Source organism: Strongylocentrotus purpuratus, unplaced genomic scaffold (genome assembly GCF_000002235.5).
Source record: "Strongylocentrotus purpuratus isolate Spur 01 unplaced genomic scaffold, Spur_5.0 spur5_scaffold_11, whole genome shotgun sequence".
Lineage (NCBI taxonomy): Eukaryota > Metazoa > Echinodermata > Echinoidea > Camarodonta > Strongylocentrotidae > Strongylocentrotus > Strongylocentrotus purpuratus.
Genome location: NW_022145596.1, coordinates 25,891,548 through 25,917,390, shown reverse-complemented (window position 1 = coordinate 25,917,390; position 25,843 = coordinate 25,891,548). Strand labels below are relative to the sequence as shown.

Here is a 25,843-nt window from a genome sequence, read left to right as displayed (position 1 = left end):
GTCATAGAAACAAATAGCTTTTGTTTCTGACCCTGTAAATACCCCCAAAAACGTGACAACTCTTTACCATCTATTTTGTAACCAGATACTTGGGGATAGGAATGGGAAGGGGACCCGGTCCCAAGACTTACATTGTAGATATTAATGACACCATCCCCCAGGGCCTTGTCCAGCATCCTCCTGTACCAGTCCTGCAGTCTCTTTGGCTTGGGGATCTTCTGCTCGACAGGATGACAGTGGAAGATGTAGTCGTCCCCTTCACTCGGTGGACAAGCCCAGATGTGGGCAAACTCGTACCTGGAGAGTCAAGAGTTGCACAAGGGCAATAGAATTAGTGCATGAAACCAGCTGGTTTGATCCAAATGGCCACTAAAAAGAAAAAGGGCCCCCTATTTTGGAGCCCACTACATTGTGTACATTTTAAGTGTGAAACCAGGAGGTGTCAGGAATTAAAATCAGGAAATCACCTGAAATACCTGCATACCAAAAATAATCTTGGATTTGTTATCCTTGGCGATCTGAACATTTTATGATATTCTAGAAGTCATCTATTTTGCTCCCCACAGAAAAACCAGGATCCATGTATAATTAACTCAACTTGTAATATTAGCTCATTTTAATGAAGATGATTGGAACTTGTCTTACCCAAGACATCCGGTGTATTCAAGGTAACCAATAAGTATTTCATGATAGACAGCGGTCCTGAAAGCCCTAGGTTGGAAGAAATGGACACTGTCCAGGTAGGATATATACACTCGCCTGGAAGGGAAAAAAGGATAACAGAACAAAATGTTAGTTAATGCGAACAAACAGAAATGTCAAGCCTCACAATGAGGAAGAAAGGTAGTGTAATCATATTCATTTTGGATAAATATCAGAACTGTGGGCAACCAGTCATTTCCAGTCAAACCTGTCATAAAGACCACCTCTCTAGAAAGGCCAACCGTCTACAATGGCCACTTTTTTTGTTTCCCTTGGGTGACCTTACTACACAGGTTTGACTTGTATCACCAAAACCCCAAGTGATGGGGGGGGGGGGGGGGGGGGTAAAATCTTGAATTGGCTTTTTAAGAAAAAGCCACAATGAGCAGTATAATGCATGAGATTATCACATAGTTAAAGCTAAAGCAAGACACTAGAAATGACTGTAACTGCATGACCATGGCAGTTCTGACATGATAAAACATGAAAGCCAAAATGGTTAGGAAGACCTACCCCTGGTTTGGCTTGGGGCTATCTGAGCCGTATTCTTGCACATGCATCCCAAAGAAGCACACCTCTACCCCATCAATCTCCTCAAAGGCAAAGAGTGCTTTCGACCTGTATGGAAAGGTATCAGGAAGATCATCTCCGTATCTAGGGGGAAAAGAACAGATGAAAACACAGGTTAATTCATATTCAAATGAAGAAGGAAAAAAAAAAGGATTTCAAAACCTAGACTTTACCGTTGCCGTGTTCATAATGATTTGGGGAAGGAAAAGTTCATTAATGGTAGCATATTTTAAATTCTGGGTGTTTTAATGTATTCTTGGGATTACAATTTTAAACTATTGGGTTTGAAGTATTTGTCAGAAAATGCAAGCTCTGGGGGAAATATACAACAGTCTTCAGGTTATCTATTTTTAAAGTTTATCAACAAGAAGGAAATAAGGAGAAAAATACATGGCTTATAAAAGTTCTTTATTACAATCCCATACAAAGTGATAAACTCCACTGATATGTCAATTTCAAGATCGGTATATGGACAATTTTATACCTATTATAAGCGGTTACAGGTACTTCCCCAAATCATGACGTCACTATCAATGATATTATTCTGACTACACAGTACATCAAAGGGACAAAACCTAATTAATGTTTAAAATAGCATCTACACTCTACTAACAATAAACCAACAATCAGATGCGTAGATGGGTAAATTACCTAGCACCTGGCTTTTAATAGGATCCCTGCCATATGATACTTTTCATCAATACACCTACTTTTTGCAGCTCTCTAGCAAATATACATCATGACAAAGTTTGGATTTGATGTACACACACTAAAAAAAATTGTTAAAGATATAGATAGTGACTAAATTTGTTCAAGTCAGTACCTATCTGTCTTTTTTTTGAGAAAAAAAAAATCTGAATTATACGTACAAATATCTCGACTTCATGCCTGACTTGATCTCGACGATCTTCTCTGTACAGGACATGACCCTGATGACCACTTCACCAGCACCGGCGTTGCGGTCTCTGAGAAACTTGTTGACCCTGTTCTCAAGGTGAGTTCCTAGCTTGGAAGGTTGCAGTTCTGCAAGAAGACAAATTTATCATCAGGAGTTAAAGGAGCAATGGTTACTTCAGCTCTGGTTACAAACATATCTAAGAATTGTCACAATAGGACTCACATTTACTAAAGACAATTTAGAAAGAACTTCCGTAATCAGAAGTTTCTACTATTCCAGTTTCAATTCATTTCATCAGGTATGGTGTCTCTGATATCTCACAAACGTCCCTGGGGCAAGTATGCCCTGTGATGAGTGAACTGTATCAACAAGTTTTTTCATTTCCTATTATTATACTGCAGTACAGAAACCTCTTTTATGAGATAAAATAAGATGAATCAATCAGTTTGCAATTCTGTTACTTCACAATACTTCTCAAATGATTTTGGAAGCATGGATGGGTTATACTGGATGTTTTGGGATAACTGCTCTCAACGAGATGGATCTTTGACATTAATACTTTTTGAAAAAGACTACTTCAGTCTATAAATATAAAAGGAACACTAACAAGTATATAAATAATGATTTCATATCTTACACAAAACATATCCAATTTGAACTCTTTAAAAAAAAAACAAATGAAGTCCAACTAAACTCATTTGTTCATGTTGAGAATATAGATACGAACTGGTTAATTGTTGGCCACTTACTCTTCGCCGTGAACTTGTTCTCTTTCTTCTTGATATTCTTCTGTTTCCGACATCCATCACAGATGAAGCCGTCGGTCCAGATCACATCCACATGAAGAACGCAGATTTGATGTAACTTACGACCACACTCAAGGCAGTTGTACATCCTGAAAATTTTGAATTTGAATTTGAATTGACATTTATTTCCATCATCATCATCATGACAATATATACAAAGATAAAAATATGGAATTTCATAACAGATAACAATATCAAAATTAAATATAAGTTGACATAACAGCATTCAAAATATAAAGAAATATGAAAGTATAAACCATAGTACAAACGGAAAATGGTGCATCTATAAAAGCCAATAAGGCTTGACAGTTCATTGCACCAGGCGCAGAGCATAAGTAATAATAAGATATACTTGGAAGAGGAAAAAAGGGAATAAAAAAGATAAGTATTTAGTATTAGAGGTGTGGTCTTGAAATTGTTAAGATGTATTCCCTTAATACTTAGATTGAGCTAAATAAACAAGTTGGTCTTCATACTCTACTTCTGTTTACAGTTCAAAAGACAACCTCACATCTGGTTTGGAAAATATTAATTTGGATGGCGGGGTAACATGTTCTACAAGCTTTCGAAATAGTAGGTTTTGATTTTAGTAGCTAACTGTCATCACATTCATGATTCCAAATGGCTGTAAAATTTCTTTCTCCCCAAGAGCTAAAACCAACAATGATAATGATGGCTGAGATGATAGGCTACCATAATATTCTATTTTTGCACTCCATTACTCTCACAATCTATGTCAGATATTTAGACTGTAATTCCATGTAAAAGACATTCAAGGCTTTTTTAGGATTAAAACTTCATTCATGTACAAATGTGTGCTGGATCTTTGCTATGACACTCACTCCAAGTACACCTTGCTTTAAAATAAAGAAAGGTAAATACTTACGGTTCAGGTTCAAGAATATCATTCTTCTTCCTGCAAAATGTCTTCTTTTCTATCGTCCTGGATTGTTGAGAAGGAAAATAAGGCCTTTTGTAAAGGTAAACAAATAGTTGATTTATATTGATGCATATATCATAAAACATGAAATGACATGAATAGCTAACATAAATATTGTTGCAAGCAAAATTTCAATAATACTGAATTCCAGTAACAACATTTCTATATAATAAGACTCTACTATGAACTATCTGCTGATTGTGTACATCGTAATTCTGATACAAATACAAATAATACAGAGTTAAATTATCTTATTATAATATATATCGAAATGTCACGAGACCATACTTTTCACTACATAGATAATACACTCTGCAGTAGTAGTGACTGCTGAAGGAGGGAGTTCAATTCAATTATTATAAAAAAAATTTAAAGCCAAAATGCTGAATTGTGCAGTTTACATATAAATTAGCTCCATTACATAAAAATCATATTTCATTTGTTACAATCATTCAAACAGCATTGGTAATACTTAACATTACTGTCTAGCTATTTAAAATCGTTCACTATGTATCATTTACATTTTTAAAATCTATTAAAATTCACAATAGTAATAATAATAATTGATTAAAAACAATACAATACATAATATATAAATAAGTCAAACTTGAAATGTTGAAATTGTTACGGTTTGCAGCATTCTATTAGAGGGCAATACTTCTATTTTCAACATTAAAATCTCTCTTTACATTGATAGTACGTTTATGAGAAAGTTTTTCCAAAGATGCTTACGTTTGTGACTGGGTAGGGTCCTCTCCCAGGACGACTGTCTCACCCTGGATGTCATTGAAGCACTTCTCACAGAAATGATACCTGTTGGAAACAAGGCCAACACTTCTGTCAAATTGAAGTTATGTTAGACCGAGTACACCGACACAAAGACACAATAGGGATAGCAGTAGGACATGAAAGATGGATGGAGTAAGATGTGTGAGATGTTAGTGATGTATGAGATGAATGTTAGCAATATGTGCTTGGATTGCAGTATTAGAGAGAGAAAAACAGCTAGAGTGAAAGGAATTTGATAAACTGAAGGAATATTGAAACAAACCTATCATGAAATATCACAACTAAGCTTGACTTTTTAAAAAGACAAGGAAAATGAACAGTAGAAAGAGAGAAAAGAGAGAGTGAGATGACTAGGTAGAGATGACAGAACCGGTTATATTACAATTTTATGTATTCTAATAGTCTAACTACATGTACATATGTTTAATATCATCAGATGCTTTTACAGCATTATACAGCCCATAAAATATGCGGTGTAAAGAACTATTTCATTACACATAGTAAATTACAGAATAAGTTTTCCTTGCATTTTTTTTCAGACACCAAACCCTTCCCTTGAAATTATATTGGTGATTATATCTACAAGCACAAATCATTTGAGAAACACCAGTAAATGTAAACATGTAATTGCTAATATTAATTAACACAACTCACAATGTTTAGCCATTTAGTCAAATCATATAAAATCTAAATGGAATTGTTTCATTTACAGCCCACCCTCTCGGACCTAAATTCCAAGACGACACAGCTCAAAAAAACAACATTCTAACTTGATATTATCCTTACCTGTTCTGGTATGTCCAGTAATGGGCATCTCTTGGAATAGTACATAGCTGTTTTCCATAACAACATAACACTTGAGGATGGAACACATGCTGTGGAAAAACCCAAAACATAATGAAGTCAGCATGATATAGGTGAGCAAAGAGAAAACTAGATGGAATTCGACTGCGCGCAGTCGAAAATGATGCCTCCGTCATAGAGCAATTTTACAAACCAAAACAGAAGAAATTTTTCAAATTCAAGTTCAATTGTAATCTATTAAGAGGTTCTCAGAATATCGTGATTACAAACAATTTCTCATATACATATGTGACCCTTTGAACTTTGACATGATCCTAATATCTACTCAGCTCATTGGCTCTGCAAGATATCCAGAGTTAAATAGTAATCCATCTGTCAGTTCTAATGAGAATGCGTTCACAAGCTATTTTTGCATACATAATGAGCCCATGACCTTGGACCTTATGAACCAAGAATCTACACAGTTCATTGGCTCTGCAAGATACATAAATGATCTAAGTTTGGCAGGAATCCATCAATCTGTTCTAATGATAACGCGATCACAAGCTGTTTTTGCATACATAATGGGCGCTGTGACCTTTGACCTTTGACCTCGTTACCCAAAATCTAATAAGTTCATCGGCTCTGCAAGTAACATACATGACCTAAGTTTGGCAGGAATCCATCAATCGGTTCTTGAGATAATGCGATCACAAGCTGTTTTTGCATACATAATGAGCCCTGTGACCTTTGACCTCGTGACCCCAAAATCTAATCAGTTCATTGGCTCTGCAAGATACATACATGACCAAAGTTTGGCAGGAATCCATCTATCGGTTCTTCAGATAACGCGATCACGAGCCGTTTTGCATACATAATGAGCCCTGTGACCTTTGACCTTTGACCTCGTGACCCCAAAATCTAATCAGTTCATCGACTCTACAAGATACATACATGACCAAAGTTTGGCAGGAATCTATCAATCGGTTCTTCAGATAACGCGATCACGAGCTGTTTTTGCATACATAATGAGCCCTGTGACCTTTGACCTTTGACCTCGTGACCCCAAAATCTAATCAGTTCATCGACTTTGCTAGATACATATATGACCAAAGTTTGGTAGGAATCCATCGATCCGTTCTTCAGATAACGTGATCACGAGAACGGGACGTACGTACAGACGTACGTACAGACGTACGGACGGACGGACGGACGGACGGACGGACGGACAACCCGAAAACATAATGCCTCCGGCTACTTCGTAACGGAGGCATAAAAAAAGCCATATCATGTGACCAAGGAAATAAAATAATCAACTGTAGATGGGATAGCACTGACAGAATGAAGTCTATCAAGTAGTATCAAACCAGGGCCCCATAATGCCAAGCTTCGCAACTGATTGTACTATAATGAATAATAATAATAATAATAAAACCAGAACAGAAGCAATTTTAAAATTCAAGTTTTTAAAATCCATTATCAGGTTCTCAGAATATCGTGATTACAAGCTATTCCTTATAATTTCCATGTATGACCTTTTAATCTTTGACCTCATGACCAGAGCTGCCAACCTTGTGCGACCAAAAAAGGGAATCATGATGGCAAAAAAAGGAATTCATAAAAACGAGACTTACAACCACGCGCGACACACTTCCAATGCAGAAATGTTCATTCCTCGTGCTGTTTTTTTCCATACAAGCAGTTTTTTTTGTTTTGGTTATTTTGGTATTATCGGCATTTCATTCTTTTTGAAAATATTTTTCTCTTCAAGTATGTTTTAAAATTAGTTTCTATTGAATTTGTGATCAAATCACCATTTTAGAGCAGTTGTTTGAAATGTGTTATGTAAAAAAAAAAAAGAAAAGTATTTTATGAAGAAAAAACGTAATACCGTAATTTGGATGAAAAAAATGGAGTAATTCTGGCAAAAACGGAATGGTTGGCAGCTCTGCATGACCCTAAAATCTAATCCGTTCATTGGCTCTGCAAGATACCTACATGTCCTGAGGTTGATGGTAATCCGTCCATCGGTTCTAATGATAATGCCATCGCAAGCTATTTTTGCATTCATAATGAGCCCCATGACCTTCGACCCCAAAAATCTCTGCAAGATACATATATGACCCAAGTTTGGAGAGAATCCATCAATCGGTTCTTGAGATAACGTGATCACGAGAACGGAAAGTATGGACGGACAACCATAAAAACATAATGCCTCCAACTTCTTCGTTGTGGAGGCATAAAACATTGCTAGTGGGACACAAAAAATTGTCTTTACAAACAAGCGATCTTCTACTAAAAAAAGGAGGCTTTTATGTAAAAGTCCAAAAGTGATTTGGACTGGCAGACAACATTACCTTTCTACCACAGCAGTAGCCCAGCTCCTGCATGACTGGATCAATCTCCTGCTCAAAGACTTCGGCCAGTTTGGTACAGTACTTGTAGACCCTTGAAGTCTTGCGGTTGTAGAGCCACGCATTGTCAAACATGAGCCACACATCATCTACAAACTGCCACGGGTCAATGTACTGGCCTGTGTCCAGCTTGTTCTTGATGGTCTGCAGGTCCATTGGCGTCTTCACGATGTCGAAGTAATCCTGTAAGTGGGATTTGTTTTGCCGCATGCAATTACCCAACTTAAAAATATGCACACACATACATATAGATTTCCGATAAAAAGAAGCTGTTTGGTAATATTATCAATGCTAGCTTATTTCATAGTCTTGAGTTTGAGCAATTGTTGCAGGATCATGTGTCATACAGCCTTCATTTCTATATGGACCAATTGGACTCCCATTTTTTATCTACTATAGCTGGGGGGGGGGGGCGGGCAGCCAAGAGCATAACAAGAGGTGATTCACTGTCTTATGTAATCACGACAGGTGTTTGGCCATCAATCAACCAAAGTGAGAATATTTGCCGTTTATTTAGCATTCTCGATGACCCCAGTAATGGCACCTGACGCTTCCATGTTCAGCTTTCTGAATGGTTTGAATACCATAAATTGTTATCTTTTCAACAGAAATTACGTATCAACTCATCTCATATTCTTGTACGGTAAGACATACCACCCCTTCCTTCATCTGTGTGTATTACTAGTGAATTACAACCATTGATATGTGGACACCATTGGAGAATAGAGTGTCATGAAAAGGGGCCAATACTTACCGGAATCTGCAGCTTGTGAGGATCTACTGGCTGTTGGAAGGGTAACGATTCTGGGTTTTGGCGATATAACTTCTCAAGAGTTGGCATGAGGGCCTGCCTCAATTCATCAGGTTTAAATGCTGTAAAGAGAGAATTTATTCATATTTGTTACAAACACATAACTTAGAATAGAGGCAACTGTAGAACATCGGCCATACACTGTATTATGAGCTCTGGTTGAACTTACTGATCTCTCATTAAAATGATATCATTGTGATCAAAACACATTAGAAAGCAATGGCTATTGCATTAAAAGGGTCGATGGACAATGAAATAAAATAGATTTCTAAAATCCTTCATTTCATAATACAAATACCAAGAGAATGGAAAGAACGATACAACTCTGGTAAACTCCAAAAGAGCTCTCGTAAAATGGTAAAATAGAAAAAAAAACTTTTCTACATAAACTTCTTTAGAAGTCCGAAGGAGAATTTTAATTTTGTTTTATCGCTGCCAACAATTATACATAAATCACTCCTGTAAGTGCAGTATATTAAAACATATAATGCCAATCACAGGAAAAGACAGTAAGATGACTTACTCTTCATTGCCTTTGGTTTCTTGGATTCATTCTTAACCATTTGCGTTGACATAGCACCATCCTTGTTGCCGGACGTGGTGGCCCTTGTACTGTTAAGTGATGAACCATTACTTGTGGTTGTACTGTTGCTTGCTTTGGGTGTTTTGGAGAAGGTCATCTTGGTTGCAGAGACCTCGTGCTTGCCGTTGCCATCGTGTTCCATCGGCTCTGACTTGATGAATGGCTCAGACTTGATACTAGCATTGCTGGGTTTGTCACCGTAGCTACAGGGTTTCCCAGGGGCTGATGTGGATGATGATTCTTGCTTGATATAACCCTTACCCATGGACGGTTTACTCTTTAATCCGGGTGTCTCCGGGGGCTCTTGCTTGATGATCTTCTCTGCCACCGATGCTGGGTTATTGCTGGGAAGTTGTTTTCCTCCCATCTAAAAGAACAATTAAAAAAAATTAATCATCAGTGAAACACATACATTGATAAATGTAAGCCTGTATATAGTTTGAATATATATATATTGAAATCTACGTCTAACTCTGAAGCCATCAAAGATTTTCCTGAAATTAACAAGCAATGACTATTTGAACAAGAAAATACAAAGAATACATCAAAAAATGGATGAAATTGTATTAGACATGCCTGCCTTTCATGAATTTGTATGCATATCAGTGCATATCGACATGTGATTTTTTACAATTCAGATGTTATTTTTCTGAAAGCAAATAATAAAGCGCATATACATGTATGCATGCCAATTTAAGAGTTTTATTTATGTGTCTTTGGACAAAGAGAGCACAAATACTATTTTTTATTTTTAATAATTTTTTTATAATTTATCAACACAAAATTTAAGATGCTGACTGTACCTGAGGCTTCACGTCTTCACCATGATCAGTATGGTTTGAGAGTGGACCAGATAGGCTTGCCTGCGGAGTTGGCTGACTTGAAGACACAGAACTAACTGATGGCAATGAAGACTGTGAGAAACAAAAACAAACAAAAAACGTAAATGGAAGATAAATGTCACCATAAAAGGGGGGTTATCTACAACTACAAATATGAGATGCACATAAAAGAACAACTAAAATTTAGTTAACAAGATCTTTTGACCAACTAATATCCCAAGCCACAAGCAACCTTTGTGTGCATACAGGTACCTCTTTTACACAATTAGGTAGTGATTTTTCTGTGCAATTTTTTTTTAGAAAACCCAATTGACATATCTCAAATTAAATGTTCCTAGGACCTTAAATCTAATCAGATAGATCGGTTGCAAAGAAAGGGACTTACAGCAAGAGGTGACGTGTTGTTCTGAGTTGCAATTTGTTGCTGCTGGGTGGGTTGCTGTGCCTGGGACGATATGGCACCAACACTTTGCGGCTTTGCCATGCCCACACTGGCAGGGGCCTTGCCTACAGCGTTTGCCATGGACTGCGATGTAACCGGGATGGGAGGGAAGTTCCGGAACGGATTCTGGTTGGGTTGTGGCTGCTGCTGTTGTTGTTGGTTGGCAAGTTGCTGCTGCTGTTGTTGTTGTGGTGGTTGCTGTGGCTGCTGGCCAGGGTGCAGTGGTACCTGCATCGTTGATTGTTGGCCAGGTTTTTGCTGAGTGTTGACAGTAGTTGGCACTTGTACAATACTATTCGCCATATTTACAAACTGCTCAGGTACAGTGGAATTCATTGTAAGATCTAGATATGACAATAAAAAGATTTCATTTGATTATATTAATTTTTTATTACCTTTTCAAAGGAATATAAAACATTCTCATTTTCAATATCTCAATTAAGGTCTCTCAACATTCAAGAAATAGAACAATTTACCCTTCCCACATCCCCCATTCCATCCCAAGGAAGAAAATCAGATAACCAACATTGGAATTGCTACCGTATATTAAAACAATGTCATTTCAAATCCAGATATGACACACAAGAGAATGGAAGCAACGAAAGGTCACACAAAAATCATAACAGGTATTCTAAAACAATTTACAGGTGTACATCTATCATCAGGAATTCCTTTTCAAACATACTAATCTAAACACAGAAAAAATATGTAAAAACTATTAAGATTAAGAAAAAGAGAATGGCCTTTAATCTTTAAGTATCTGATGAGGTTATTGATCAGATTTGAATTGTATGAACACACAGCAGTGCCCATAGCTACACACACATACACAAATTACATTTTGACTGGGGTGCTCTGATGCACAGACATAATCATCCTAAAAGTCATATTCATTAAAAGACATCAAATTAAATTGAAATGGAAGTAATGAGTGGTTTGTCACATATTTATCCAATATACATATCTGTGCACTACTTCAAGTGAATATATACCATAATAATCATATACTTACCTGGATTAGAATTCAGGTTATAAAATATTTTAAGAATCAAGATTTCATTCTGTTTTGTCAAACAAAATTAGTCAATATATTCAAACTTACTCACTAAATTCCATTATGGAGCATCTCAAAATAAACTACAGCGTTAGTAATAAGAAGCAGGGTTAGAAATATGTACTAAATTTTGTCACATTATATACTAAAACAGTTTTCATGCCTTTCTTGTATTGAACATACATGTGCATTTCACCTCTGCCCCCCCCCCTAAAAAAAAAAAATAAATAAAAAAAAAATGCTGGAATGATTCTTCAAACCAGATATCACATATCATCTTTTAATTGGCTTTTTCTTTAGCTTTCAATCCAATTAGTTTTACTTTAAAAGCTTGAAATAAAGTCAAAGAGACAGTGGAACCGTATATGCTCTGTACAAGAAAGCCAGAAACAAAGCAGGGCACTTGGAAACAAATACCAGAAACAGAACACTGAAAAAAAACTAATAGAAGCATATGATTGAAAGGTAATTTACCAAATGAACAAAAAAAAACATGCAGGATTATAAAACAATAAACATAAAGACTATTTCATTGCACTAGAGATGGATTGTAATGAAATATGTTCATTAACAGGAATTCTATACACAACTCTGATATTGCTCTCCAATTAGTTAGGAACTGCTTCATTATAATTTATTCCTATGAATTCATTCCTATTACTCCCTGCACCATCCAACCACTTTCACATTCTTGCAAAGTTAAATGATCTTTGCAATTTTAATATTCCCTTGTTTGAGTTTGTACTGAAAGCAGTTTGTTAATCCAATACACTTTTAGTATGCAATTATTTTTTTTCCAATGAGTAAATTAATAAAGTACAATTAATGAGTATTGTATTGTATTGTATTATTTATTCGGCACTTTCAAAAAATATAACAATGAAACAATATAAACATGGTAAATACAAAATTGGAATGACAAAAAATGAGCAAATACAAATTTTTGTAGCAATATTCTGAGTGCAAAAGATGGCGGCCAGGGATAAATAGCAAATTTAATTACTGTAACCGTAAAGGTGTAGGCACTAATGAGGAAGATAAAAAAACTTGATGAGAGTGGGTGGTGTAGGAGTTGCATTCATAAAATTACATGTTAGGAATACGCAAATGGGGAGAAAAACTGAAATTTAAATAACTACGAATAAAGCACAATTTCCAACAAAACAATGAAGTTGTTTGCATCCCCATGCAAAACAATTTAGTCAACCTATCTGGTATTTTTAGGTTAGGACATGCCAGAAAACGAATAGAACTATCCACATGCAAAATACAGAAAGAAAATGTTCCCCAAAGGGACAAGTAATATTCTCACCACGTTTGGGGCCATTTGGAGTCACTCCACTCAAATCTTGCAGCACAGTAGAGATGTACTCACTCTGTGAAAGACCAGTGAGGCCACCCCGGCTGGCTCCCTGACCCGGAAGCTGACCCGGTATCAACTGGCCTCCTGGACCCACGGTGCCAGGTAAGCGATTGCCGTGCTGCTCAGCTACCCTCTTCTGCCGCTTCTCCTCCAGTTCCTTCTGGATCTTGTAGATCTTCTCAGCCAGGAGATGGTAATACTCCTCCTGTTGCATTTCAAAATGGAAGGAGGATGAAAATAGAGGAAGTAGTTTATTAAAGGTTCAATCGCTCCACACCGATGACAAAATTAGAACTTTAACAGAAATTTCATCATTCTTCAATTTAAATCAGCTTTTAAGTACTTTTCAATATTCTGATATACAAGTAATTCATTTCTCAGTAATGTGTCCTAGAAAACAAACAAAGTCATTGTGAAATTTTGGGAAAACATAAATAAAATCTTGAATAATATTTCACATTTGAAAGGAATGCTGCTACCTTTTCAAACAACAACCTCACTATATCTCAGAAGAAGAAAGCTTCAAGTCAACTTACCCGACTGCCTGCTTGTTCGTACATGTCTTTCTCCACTTTGCGGGCATAAGCAACCAGGTTTCCCATGCGCTTGTCCCGCAAGGCTGCTTGATCAGGGGAGGGAAATATTGCTTGCACCCTGAAAAACAGGAAACGAGAACTACTATTCTAAGCATCATTTCTTGGGAAATTCTTCTTTACAACTTTATCCACATCATGATAGAAACAAGGAAAATTGATAGATTAAAAAAAAAAGGACATAACAATTTGAAATGATAAATATAAGTTGTTTCATGATAATCATACATTTAATAGAACAAGAGAATATTAAGCCTCAAATGACGATGAAATTCAGTGACAAAAACCTACAATCCCTAAAAAGTATGCTTACAATTTATGGACAAGGTGGGCCCTGAGATCCTGAGTGACGAATGCATGCCATGGCTGGTTGGCTTGGGATTGTATTGCAGCTGGGAGCCCAGACGCAGAAGACACGTTGATCTCCTGACTCCTGATGCTCTTGATGATGTTGGAGGTGTTCAAACTTGAAGAGAAGGTTGCATTGGAATCCATGGCTGCTAAGGTTGATACAGCTGCTGCAGCAATGCTGCTTGGCACACACATTGTGTTGGCAGGTCCTGCATTGGTCAGGGTGTTGCTCAGCGAGTTCATGCCTTGGAAACTGCTGGCTGGCGGCACATTGCTGTTTGTAGAGAGTGCAGTCTGTTGTGATGACTGCTGCTGCGGTGGCCGCTGCTGCTGTGCCTGACCAGGCTGTGTGGTTGGTTGAGGCTGCTGAGCTTGCCCTTGCTGCTGCTGCTGTACAACCTGCTGTGCTACCTGTGGGGGTACCTGCTGCTGTCCTTGTTGCTGCTGCTGCTGCTGCTGTGTTGGCAACTGCTGTTGCTGTTGCTGCTGTTGTTGTTGCTGCTGTTGTTGTTGTTGTTGTTGCTGTTGTTCTAATCCTGCACTAGTAAGAGGCTGATTCAAGACAGGACGTGGAAGATTTCCTGGCGTGCCTGATGCTTGCGGAATAGTCTGCTGGTTCAGCAGATTACCTCCAGATTCCCCTAAAAATCAAAGAAAAGATGTGTAGTGATATTTCAATGTTTAATCAAACACCAAATATAATCCACATTGAAGACCATATATCCAAACTGACCATTTAAGTGTTTGCAAAACTGAGAAAACTACATGTCCTCTTTTCATCACGAAGTCCTAGTCTTTCATTTAACCACCATACACTGTTGCACAGGCTATTAGCATAAACATAAATTACCTGACATTCTTGGAGTTTTGATGGGGATACCAAGACTTTCAAATGCACGTGCCATAGAGTTGTGATCAACAGAGACCGGTGCAAGATTCTGCAGAAATTGACTTGCTGTAGCTGTGGGAGTAAAAGTAACAATGTGAGAAATGAAAGGAAAATATTATTACTTGTAGAGCTCTATCACCTTGCAACTGCAGTATCAGAAGAGTTTATGTGGTCTCTTGGTGATGATGCAATGGACTAAAAAAGGGGTTCATGATGAATCATTTTAAATCAAAGTAATTGGGGAGATTAAATGAACTGCCATTAACAGTATATTTGAGCACATAAAAATACTATTGCCAGGATCCGCTTAAAAATAACAGAGCTTGAATGACAAGATTGGAACATGAACTTTGAAACAAACTCTATCATCACTATTCTTTTAAATAATTTACAGGAGTATGTAAAAATTAATTTTGACTCGAGCCACAAGTTCTCTTTTGAGACTACACACCCTCAAGAAAGATTACTGAGAGTTCTTTTCAGGACTCCTCAATCCTCCCTCTCTCTCACTTGGTGCAACCACAAGCATACTGTATAAGTTCTCTTTTGTTGTTTAATCTAATATTGGATACCTTTTGCTTTTGTCAATAGAAAACTGCAATATGGTTAAGCACAAAATACTTTTACATGGCTCATACTCTAGTTCTTTTGATCAATCCAAAGGCCATCAGAAAAATGGTAGTAATCTTTAAGTTCTATATTACATATCAAAGATTCAGTGACACAAAAACGTAAATCCACATTTTGCTAAAATGAGTATTTGACATCAAAATGTTCAGAAAAATGTGGGCTTTCCAAGAAACAGAAAGACTTAACTCCACCCAACACCCTATTGAAGTCAATGGCTAGTGAAACATAGACTTAACACCTCAAGGCCCAAGTGCTCAGTGACACATAAACCCCTTTTTCTCAAAATAGCCAAAATGGAGTTACGTCTTAGTGTCACTGACCCCTCAATATTGTCGGCTGAGAGCCAGAAGGATGTGAACTAATTGTACAAAAACAGGGAGTTGATGCCCTTCTAGCCCTCAACAAATGCTATTGATTTTCCTTTTGTAAGATAACATCTCTCCTCCCTGGAAAGTATACTTACAATTTTGCTGTTTACGATCTGAAGCATTCTTCAGTGGGAGACACACAGGACAGTCGTTCCTTGTGCAGTTTTTCCAATGGGAAATAATCTGCCTTGATGAAGCACAGTGGGCCACTGAAAAAGACAAACAATTCAACAACGGTGTCAAAAAATGTGCGTAGATGAATGGTTTCATAACATTCCAAAATCTTTTTCAATTATGCTTCACTTTCAAACTTGATGAAAAGTATATTATACATGCTAACAAAAAACAAATTCAACAAATACACTGTTTAAGTAAAGCAGATTGTAAGCAGATGGAACACTTTGCATAACCTGAATTGTTCTTATCAAATGCAATGGAAATTTTACAATAAAAGAATAGTGACAAGGCTCTGCATACCTTGGCAAGACTTCCCAGCTTGGCAGTTGGTAATGTGATTGAGAACATTCTTCATGGTTCGGCAGTGTGGGAGAGCGCAGGGCTTCACCTCTCCATTTGCTGCAGTTTCTCGTCTTTGGCACTTGTGCGCATGTAAGAGTAGTACCAGTTGCCTTTGAATGAGTTTACGCTTGCCCGGATCTGCTGCCGAAGCCTGGGACCCACCCGCTCCTGCTGTACCTACGCCAACTCCTGCAAGTGACTGTTGAGCACTGATTGGTTGCTGCTGCTGTTGCTGTTGCTGCTAGAAATGTGGAATACACATAAAATGTCAACAACCACCAAAAACAAACACAGACCAATAAAAAACCCAGATCATTCTTATCTGAGAATTTACTCTTCCTAAAACCTAAAAGTCAAACATTTCAAAACAAGACAAAGCCCATGTGAATATATTTATTAAACGTTTACCACCACCATTTGATCATTAAATGCAACTTTGAAAAAGAGAGGTAGAGCGAGAAAAAAAATTCCAAAATTGAGGTACTAAGAGAGTCGTATACAGAAGAAATTCTAATTGTGTAAATACTATTCAAAGTATAAAATGTATAACATGCAGGATAGTGCATATGACGAAGTATAGACTATGAGAAGGTTAGGAAGGCTACAATTGCAACAAAGCAGCTTACCACATTCACTCCAGCTTGAGCATTCATGTTAACATTGCTTACAGCACCAACACCATGATTCCCAGCAATATTGTCACTTCTATTTGCATCTTGAATACTAGCCCCAGCATTGTTTGCTGCAATGTTCACATTTCCTGATGATATGGCCCGCTGTAACGTTCCTTGCACATTCATACTTCCCCTAAAATTGCCACCAGCAATCATGTTCGGGTGCATCATGTTCGTGTTCCCACCCATATTTCCAGGCAAGTTAGTGATCACATTCCTGACCATGTTTGGAGCACCTCCAGCGATATTAGGGTTCATATTTGCGGCAGGTGAGCCCATGTTGTTGGGATTGATGTTCATATTGCCAGGCATATTGAGTCCATCCACCATGTTCCCTAATGCATAAGTGCTGGTCGTGGTGGGCACGAAGGAGGATAATGCATTCATGTTGGATGTGGGTGTAGGCATAGTGTTCATGGAAGAGGAGAATCCATGGAAAGGGTTGTTGGTGTTTGACTGGGTCATGTGCTGTACATTTGCCATACCACCCACCTGCAGGCAAGCAAGCAAGCATTAAATCAAGAGTTACAACTTCCACCAAGAATAAGATGTAAAGGAGTTTACAGAAGATTAAAGACAATGGCAATAAACTACAAAGATTAATAAGAGAATACACAATTCTGTTCAGCAAAGGTTATGCTTTGAAAGAATCTTGAAAACCATTAAATCATGCAACATTCCCCTAAAAAGTTACAAGTTGATGATAAAATAAAATTTCCAAATGGAAAGTATGAATAAAAAAAAGAAGAAGCTAATTCCAAGAAAACAATTTCTTATTTCCTCATACAGCAAGAAATCACTGCACTAACAAATAAAAGTGGTTGAGATTCAGTCAAATTGTATATTATCAGATACAAAGTAAAATTATCACAGCGCTTGAAACCACTATCCAAGGACCCAGAGCAACTGTAAAAATTGTTAGTGTATATGAAGACACATTTCAAAGAATGAAAGGGGCAAAGTCACTGACTGTGATGTTTACCACTAATCTTACAAGGACTAGATAGAAGCGGGTGAGATAGGCCACACACAAACACACAAGACATGTGTTTTTCAAGTCCGATCCCCAGTAAACAAACTTTAAAAATTAATTTATATTAGGCAAACAAAGAAGTACAAAGATAGTGTGGACATGACTAGTAATAATAATGAAGAAAAAGAAGGAGCCCTGTGATCAATTCCTGCAGAAAACAGATTGAAACGATTTGAAATTCCCATCATAAAATTGTGCCAACCCCAGAAATAAATATGGCTAATGACATATGTTCAAACACAACAACATGCACCTACACATGTACAATGTACATCCAGCTAGACCCGAGTATAAAATAATTGAAAGGGAAGAGGGTTACAAAGATGATAAAAGCCACACTGTGTACATAAAACCCTTCACCAAACATCAGCAATATCAGTTAAATGGAGATTACATATTAAAAGTGCCATAACTCATACAATTATAATAAATTACATGCCATCTGCATGTAATGAAGAATCAATTCTACTTCATTATCAATTTAGATCATTCACAGCTGGTGAAATAAATTTCAAGATCTCAGAAATAAAGAATTCCTTGAAACATTCATCTCATTGAATTGATTTTTATTTTTTGAATACTAACCTTTGCAGCCCTTGCTTTCGCCATCGCTGGATCCATTCCGCTTATCATATTGGGTTGTCCTACATTGACCACAGCACTATTGCCCATTGCATTGTTGTTGGCCATTTGCTGCAGTGCTATCGAATTGGCCACAGGATTGTTATTCCTAACCATGGAATTGGTCATGCCCATGGCCATTCCATCTCCACCTTGAAAAGGTCCGTTCATCATATTCGGCCTATTGCCTATCATCCCATGACCAGGTCCCATGTTTGAGGCAACATTTGCATTACCCATACTGTTTATGGGCATTGCCCCAGTACTGGGATTGAATTGACCCATAGTGTTAGCTCCACTAGTGTTATTTGTCCGTGCATTGGCGATTCCCGAAGTTACACCAACAGTCTGGTTCATAGTTGGGGAAGGGGCTAAACCTTGCCCTCCAGCCTGCTTTGCAATGCTATTTGGCACAGGGCTATTGGTAAAAGAACGGGAGATGTTGGCAAGGCTTGAGTTGGTGACTCCACCCTGCAGTTGATTCTGCTGCATTCCCGATGACACTGCAACAGCTTTTCCCATCACGCTCCCAGGCTGACTGACTTGTGCACTCACTCCCGTGCGGGGAGGAGACTGCAGCAACTTGGTTAGCTGTGTGTTCTTTTTAAGGGGGTCATTATGTGTGTCAGTTGCAACTGGCATTGATGATGCAACGGTAACTGAAGCACTGCCACCGCTCGCTCCTCCGATACTGGACAGACTGACACTGGCTGATGAGAATGACACTGGAGTCTCATTGGTACTGTGGCTTATCACATGAAGGTCATCGGACAGAGGTGGAACATCAATATCAAGAAGCTTGGTCAATTCTGTCAAAGAAGAAAAGAGAAATAGAGAAATGTCATTTTGCACACAAAAAAGGAAATGTCTAACACCCATGCCTGAAATCAACAAAAACTGAACATTTATAACTTTTCCCAATGCATTTTGGTATTAAACGGAAGCCAAAATAAAAAGCAACTTTCTACAGACAAGACAAACCTTGAACAGACTGAAGAAATGTCTGAAGAGGCACAAATGACTGCATCCATTGTACATTTACGAAATATCTCTAGCTACATTTTTCCCACTTTCACGCTTTATGAAGCATACCGGTACATGCACATGTACTGTACATGTACTTGTAAAAACACTTCAGTAGTACTCCCAAATGTTTGAACAATTTTCTAGCTGCATGAGCATTTAGATTCTCCCTCAATGGAAGCGATCATCTTGCTAATTCAACATAATTCCAAGTAATTTCTTCTTAACACCCAATAAATATGTTAAGGACCATAATAATTGTTACCAATCTTAGGGCAAAGAATCCCTTGGAGGAGATGGATTCTTACAAGTTTATAGAAACTGTACAGCAAAAAATCATCTCCAAACTCAACAGGGGAAGCTCAGGAAACAAAGATCTGGGCCCTGTTTCATAAAATTTGTCATCAATAACAAGTTACGATAACTGTTATAAGCTACTGAAATCATGGCATTTGATTGGCTGAGAGCAAATTTGTCATAGGAATTTAACATTTGTTATTGATAAAAAGTTTTATGAAACAGGGCGCAGGTTTATCTTAGGTGGAGAGGGGGGGGGGGGGGGGCTATTTTGCTTGGTTGTAAAGGAACTTGTGTACATTATTGTTCCATTTTTGGCTTTTTTGTTTATAATATAAACATACTGTACAGATTTTTAAAACATGGAACATGTATTTGGTACATGTACATTTAAAAAAAATAGAAACACACAGAGGGTAAAAAACTGCTAATTAATGTACAAACAGTAAGTACGTAATACAAAGCAGCTCATTATGACTCTGATTTGCTCTGTACAGAAAATTTCATAAACTTGAACTTTCTTAGTTCTTGATGACGGAAAAGACTTGTTTCATACAGGGTTGTATAAAAGCATATTTGCAATTTAGTACAAGGCAAATGGGAGGGGACCTCGCAAGCAAGCCTTTCCGTAAGATTGCGCCGAGCAATTTTTTACACAACGGTCCCTTACTTTTGGCTCCCGGTAAGACAGAAAAAATGAGTACCAGGTGCCGCTCTTTTTTTATTCTTGGCGCCTGGTCTGGAAGAATTAACATTTTCTGTTTCGGAAACTTTCACATGGCCGGCACTAAATGTTCACAAGTCTGACAAAAAAACCTTAGAATCCTAAAATCTTTTCATGATAAGCTGCAAATTCTTCATTGCTTTAAAATCATCTTTGCAATTTTTTTTGCAGCGAATTCAATACGAGGTCCGCGAGCGCTCCCAATTTCTTGCATGTTGAAAGTCAGGTCATACATGCAGTACATGAACATGTAGATTGCATTAACTCCCACATGAACAAATGGCTCGAAGGATCGAGAAAACAAAATGTCAAATGGAGATATAAACAAGCATTTGTATTAGTCATTAGAGATCTACCGAGGTTCGTTTGTTGCAATTTGTTGGTCTAATTTCTTATATAATCTTGAATAGAATTCGGAATTCTCACACTGACAAGTATTGTTATTACTTTCATTTTGCAAGCAGCTGATCTACATGTAGCATTGTTTTGGCAAAAAGCTGGCCGGCCAGCTTCCCACCATGAACCTGTAGAGTCCCGGTAATTTTGGGCACTGCGGATCTGCCGCTGGTGCAGTATCGCCTCTTTGGCAAACAGCCAGCCGACCTGCTTCCCAACTGAGACCATCCGTGTTCCGCAGAGAGTGCGGCGAAAGATGTGTTTGCGAGGTACATATTGGTTTCGAGAATGCTCATTACGCACCCGTGCTTGTCACCTATCAGCTGTCGAATGAAAATTGACAATGTGGACAATTTTACATGTATAATTTTTTGTACAAATATCTTGTCAGTTTTGCTCTTATTTCTTTGGTTTTACAGCACCTAAAAAGAAAATTTCTTCAAATTTGCTCCTGACGTGGTTCAGACTGATGTCTGATGTGTTTTGAAGTCAATTTAGTGAATACGTTTTTGGTATGAATTTGCCTATAATGTTTATGTCTCTGTCTGTGGTTTGTTTACATCTCAATCTGCTACCACTGCTGTGCAGTGTGTACTTTATAGTGTACTGAGAGACTAATGAATAAATAAAAAGTAATGGTTAACAGATAATTTAAAAGAAACAGTCTGTTCATTAATTTTGGAAATGGCTCCTGGTCCTGAAAAAACGGCTCCAGGTTCTCTAAAAATTTAAGGACCGGGATGTTTTGACTTAAGGAAAGGCTTGCTCCCAAGATACATTAATAACAGAGTTGTGTTGTGTTTGATTATGCAGACCTTCAAATGTTCACATCTCCTATTTTTAATTGGTTTTTGCTCAAACTTTTACTTTTTTCTGCTTCTATAAAATCCACTGCCCAAAGACCCACAAAAAACCTTTGCAGTAAAATTTAAAATCTTTCCCATTTCCACTGGTAAGTACATGTACTTTGTGGACTTAGCTACATGTACATGTATGAAACAATTTTAGTCTGTCTCTTTCTGACAATACATGTATATTTAACTGCAATAAATCAATAGTTAAAAAATGAAAAATGCAGAGGGATTCAGTTTTCGGACCTGTCCAATTGTGTCCATTCATTAATAGACAAGTAACTGTGTAGAGTCAATGCATGTCCAATAGATCTCTGCCCGCTAACTTAATAACACATATATATTACATTTACATCTAAAATACTAAGGAAATACTAGTCATTAAATTCAGAGACAAGAAAGTCTAGGGCTGCACATCAACACATTTGATAACAAAGATTTTGGGAACAAACTCCTATAAAACAGATGTAAAAATCTTCATTAGAGCCTACATGTAGGCCTACATGTAAAACTCAATGCAAATTGTTAACTCTCTTCAACATGAGTTTTCCATTCAAGCTACGGTCACAAAGGTTCGTACGAACGATAATTTTGTACGAATCTCCTTGTTTTTCCATAGTCTTCCCGAATTTCCATTGTCTGAAAATCGTTCGTACGGCGTTCGTAGCAATTCGTAGTGGCATTTGTGACCGAGGCTTCACTGGAAAACACTAGCCTCAGGGCTTGGTGTTAGTAGTGTAAAAAAGCGCATGCAAGGAGTTCACTAAATTCAGCAAACCACGTGCATGCCCCTTGGATCACTAAACTAATCAGTACTATTATTGCAAGGTAACATCAAAATTGGCAATGCGAAATCAGGCATTGCGCATTTTCGCGTACACCACATGAATTTGTGTTTGCGACAGAACCAATATTGCAAACTCTCAAGCGCTTTTGTAGTGTAAATGGCATGTTAGGCTTGTTAGCTCTTTACCGTAAGGAACACATGGAAGGTACCGGTAAGCAAAGCACTCACACTCAGCCTGACTCAGGAAACGAATACACATTTGTTGTTAAATTTTTGACTGATTTCAAAGTGCTTTCCTCGAGAAGAAAGAAGAGTCCACAAGCAAACCACAAAGCCAAGGTTTGGGGAATGAGTGATTATGAACGCATTTTAGGTTTAGTTTACATCACCTATATTTAATTAAAAGCCGCGTATAACATGCACATGTGACATGATTGTAAATGTAATGAGCATGTGAAAAGTAAAAAAAGATTGAGATAAAATAAAACTGAAAGATAAAATCTGAGATGAAAAGTGGTCTCAGAATTCTAAAATGATAAAATACAATATTTTAGAGATAAAACTGTGCTCAGAAAACTGTCCCCAGCCCTGAACAACATACACAATCAAAAGGTATGCAGCCTAGAGTGAAATGTGTAACATGAAAGCCATGATCGTTACATTGTAACACCACTCACTGCATAACTTCTGAATTTGTATTCACTCCAACACAATCTCAATCTTTTTTTTTCCTGAAGATGGATAATATAGCAAAAATCTGACCATCAGAATTTCATGAACAGATTACTATAACATATCTCCCTCGATCAAAATGCAATAAGATTTTTTGTTAATGCTACACGGCAAACGAAAACAAAGAAATTGCTGAGAGGGGTCAGGATGTTGTAATTTTGATTTTACCTGATTCACCACGTTCGTTGGAAGCGTTCGCTGGTGACGCTAATTTTTGCCTTTTCGATGGCGGCCCGTCGACAATTTGGTCCGCCATACTGAAATATTAATGTAGAAATTCGATGTTCGAATCCTATATTTAGATGCTCAATTATAACAAATCTTCTAAAAATATGTTCCTATGGGCCCATCTACTCGCTAATAACAATCGCATCTTGGACGCAGAGTTCAACCAGGGCATCGACATGTCTCTGCTGATGAATCTTTACAGCGCACATCTTTGCACAGTATGATGCGGGCGTACAAAGCTTGATCTCCGACAAAACTCCGTCAAATTGCGAGTCCCACAGTCACATTATGCCACAATTTCAGACAGTCTAACCAACTTCTATGGAAAATCAAAATCCTAGCTAAACTCCTTAGATCACCTAGTGGAAAAAGGTTTCCGATATGAGGCGTAAAAATCCGAGAAAAAATGCTGTTTTCGCCCGGTAGGACATTCACAAAATGGCGGCTGTTGATGAAAACCTTTTTACGCTTGTCAGAAAACCGAACAAGGGAAGCTTCCGGAAAAATCCGAATCCGAAAGATAATTTAGTCACGTTCTTCTCGTTAGCATATCAGAAGAGTGCGTCGAATCTAGCTTGCGATTGGTCGATCTTCAGCTGACGTCGTTATGATTGACATGTGCAAATGAATCGGTAAGTAACGGGATATTTCGGACGGTTTCGTAATTCAGGTGACGAATTCAGTGGACGGAGTGTAAGATTCTTTAAATACCCAGTAGTCTTAGCGCGCTTGTCGCGATCATATCAGTGTGTGTGTGTATGATCTTCGGTAAGAGAAAAAAAAAAACGTTGACGGCACAAACACAAACCGGTTCGAACTTTTTATTGAAAGATAGCAATAAAATAACGTTTTTTAAATGTTTGTTTTAGTGGTTAGATCCAACCATCAATGCAATTTTTAAGTGTATCAAAGAGAGTGAGATATAGTTTATATACACGTATAGGGCCTATATATAATTATATATTATTTGTTTAAACATATACTTGCATGCAATATCAAGTAATGATGTGATATGAACAGTGTAGGACCCTCGGGGAGAACAGTATTAATACTAAAGAGGCTAGCTACCCTGAGTAAAATACTCATAGTATTATTATTATTATCATTATCACCAAACTCTTCTGGGGACTTGTAATGCAGGACCAATATAATTATGATTTAGATTAGTTTATGCATAATCGTCCAAATGCCTTTTTGGGGCTCTTCAATGGCATGAAAAAAAGATACTCGGTGATGCATGTGAAGTCAAAAATGGCAAGAGAGAATGTTTGTTTTACTTTATAACAAAGTCTAAGTTTGTCCTATATTTTTGTAATTAGTGTTGCGTTCAGTATAATAAGACCAAGTATAGGCCTATAATTAGTTCGATAGAACTGATCAGGGTCCTCCTCCGCCGCCGCCGCCGCCCTCTCTCACATCCCCATTCTCTCTTCCCCCCCCCCCCTCCCCACTTTTTTCTCTTTCTTTGTATAGTCGTTTGACCTCAAGCCCCCACCCCGGGAACATGCAATAGCAAACGTGCCTCCCAGTCCGACCGCCCCCCCCCCCCTCTCTCTCTCTGTCTCGCTGTCTCTCTGTCGGCTCTGTCTCTCTTCTCTCTCTCCCTCTCTCTATCTCTCTCTCTCTCTCTCCCTCCCTCCCTCAACTCTTTCTTATAGTTTTTCTTCTTTTTTCTTTTAAAGAATGTAAAATAATTGTGAAAACAATGTGTGAATTAAAAAAACGATAGTAGATTATACTTTCCTCAATGTGAGGGGCCCACGCTCTGCCTAGCGTTATTGTAAAATAATACCTAAAATAAAACAACAATGCACAGTACAAATATTATTATCAAGGATCCAAGTCGAAACCACGGAAAGGCCTAAAGTGAACGTTATTTGAGGAAAATTACAAAGATATCCGACAATGTCAAAACCTTTGGGCCTATATAGGATTTCCAACCTATTTATTCGCTGTTCCTGTCAATGAATAGCATCACACTATGAAAGTCACCAAGACTCATTCACTGCACTTCGATATATCCTATAAAAGAAGTGACTGGCAACAAAAAAGAAAACAACTTTCGCGAAGCCTGCGCCGAGAGGGTAAACCAAGCTGGGAGGTGGGGGACTCCCCGAAATCCGATTCAAA

The 25,843-nt window shown here is 37.8% G+C and overlaps 1 protein-coding gene across 20 annotated transcripts in view; it reads right to left on the bottom strand.

Annotated features, from left to right (window-relative positions):
* The window catches only part of LOC577224 (CREB-binding protein), a 51,909-nt gene extending 27,720 nt beyond the window's left edge, over positions 1-24,189 (bottom strand). For 2 of the 20 annotated variants that reach the window (XM_030981002.1, XM_030981001.1), the window contains exons 1-22: positions 23,654-24,189; positions 18,640-19,484; positions 16,974-17,513; positions 16,306-16,588; positions 15,924-16,037; positions 14,792-14,902; positions 13,904-14,582; positions 13,534-13,672; positions 12,947-13,202; positions 10,524-10,924; positions 10,100-10,210; positions 9,237-9,663; positions 8,657-8,775; positions 7,846-8,124; positions 5,492-5,580; positions 4,649-4,753; positions 3,863-3,946; positions 2,920-3,065; positions 2,142-2,295; positions 1,216-1,356; positions 646-759; positions 132-297 (exon numbers count right to left, since the gene is read on the bottom strand). In XM_030981002.1, the coding sequence (XP_030836862.1) occupies positions 132-297; positions 646-759; positions 1,216-1,356; positions 2,142-2,295; positions 2,920-3,065; positions 3,863-3,946; positions 4,649-4,753; positions 5,492-5,580; positions 7,846-8,124; positions 8,657-8,775; positions 9,237-9,663; positions 10,100-10,210; positions 10,524-10,924; positions 12,947-13,202; positions 13,534-13,672; positions 13,904-14,582; positions 14,792-14,902; positions 15,924-16,037; positions 16,306-16,588; positions 16,974-17,513; positions 18,640-19,484; positions 23,654-23,741 (5,391 nt within the window). In that variant the 5' untranslated portion in view covers positions 23,742-24,189. The remainder of the gene's footprint in view (positions 1-131; positions 298-645; positions 760-1,215; positions 1,357-2,141; positions 2,296-2,919; positions 3,066-3,862; positions 3,947-4,648; positions 4,754-5,491; positions 5,581-7,845; positions 8,125-8,656; positions 8,776-9,236; positions 9,664-10,099; positions 10,211-10,523; positions 10,925-12,946; positions 13,203-13,533; positions 13,673-13,903; positions 14,583-14,791; positions 14,903-15,923; positions 16,038-16,305; positions 16,589-16,973; positions 17,514-18,639; positions 19,485-23,653) is intronic. The other 18 variants (XM_030980991.1, XM_030980993.1, XM_030980995.1 and 15 more) reach the window with 14 other exon arrangements.
* Positions 24,190-25,843: the final 1,654 nt, after the last annotated feature.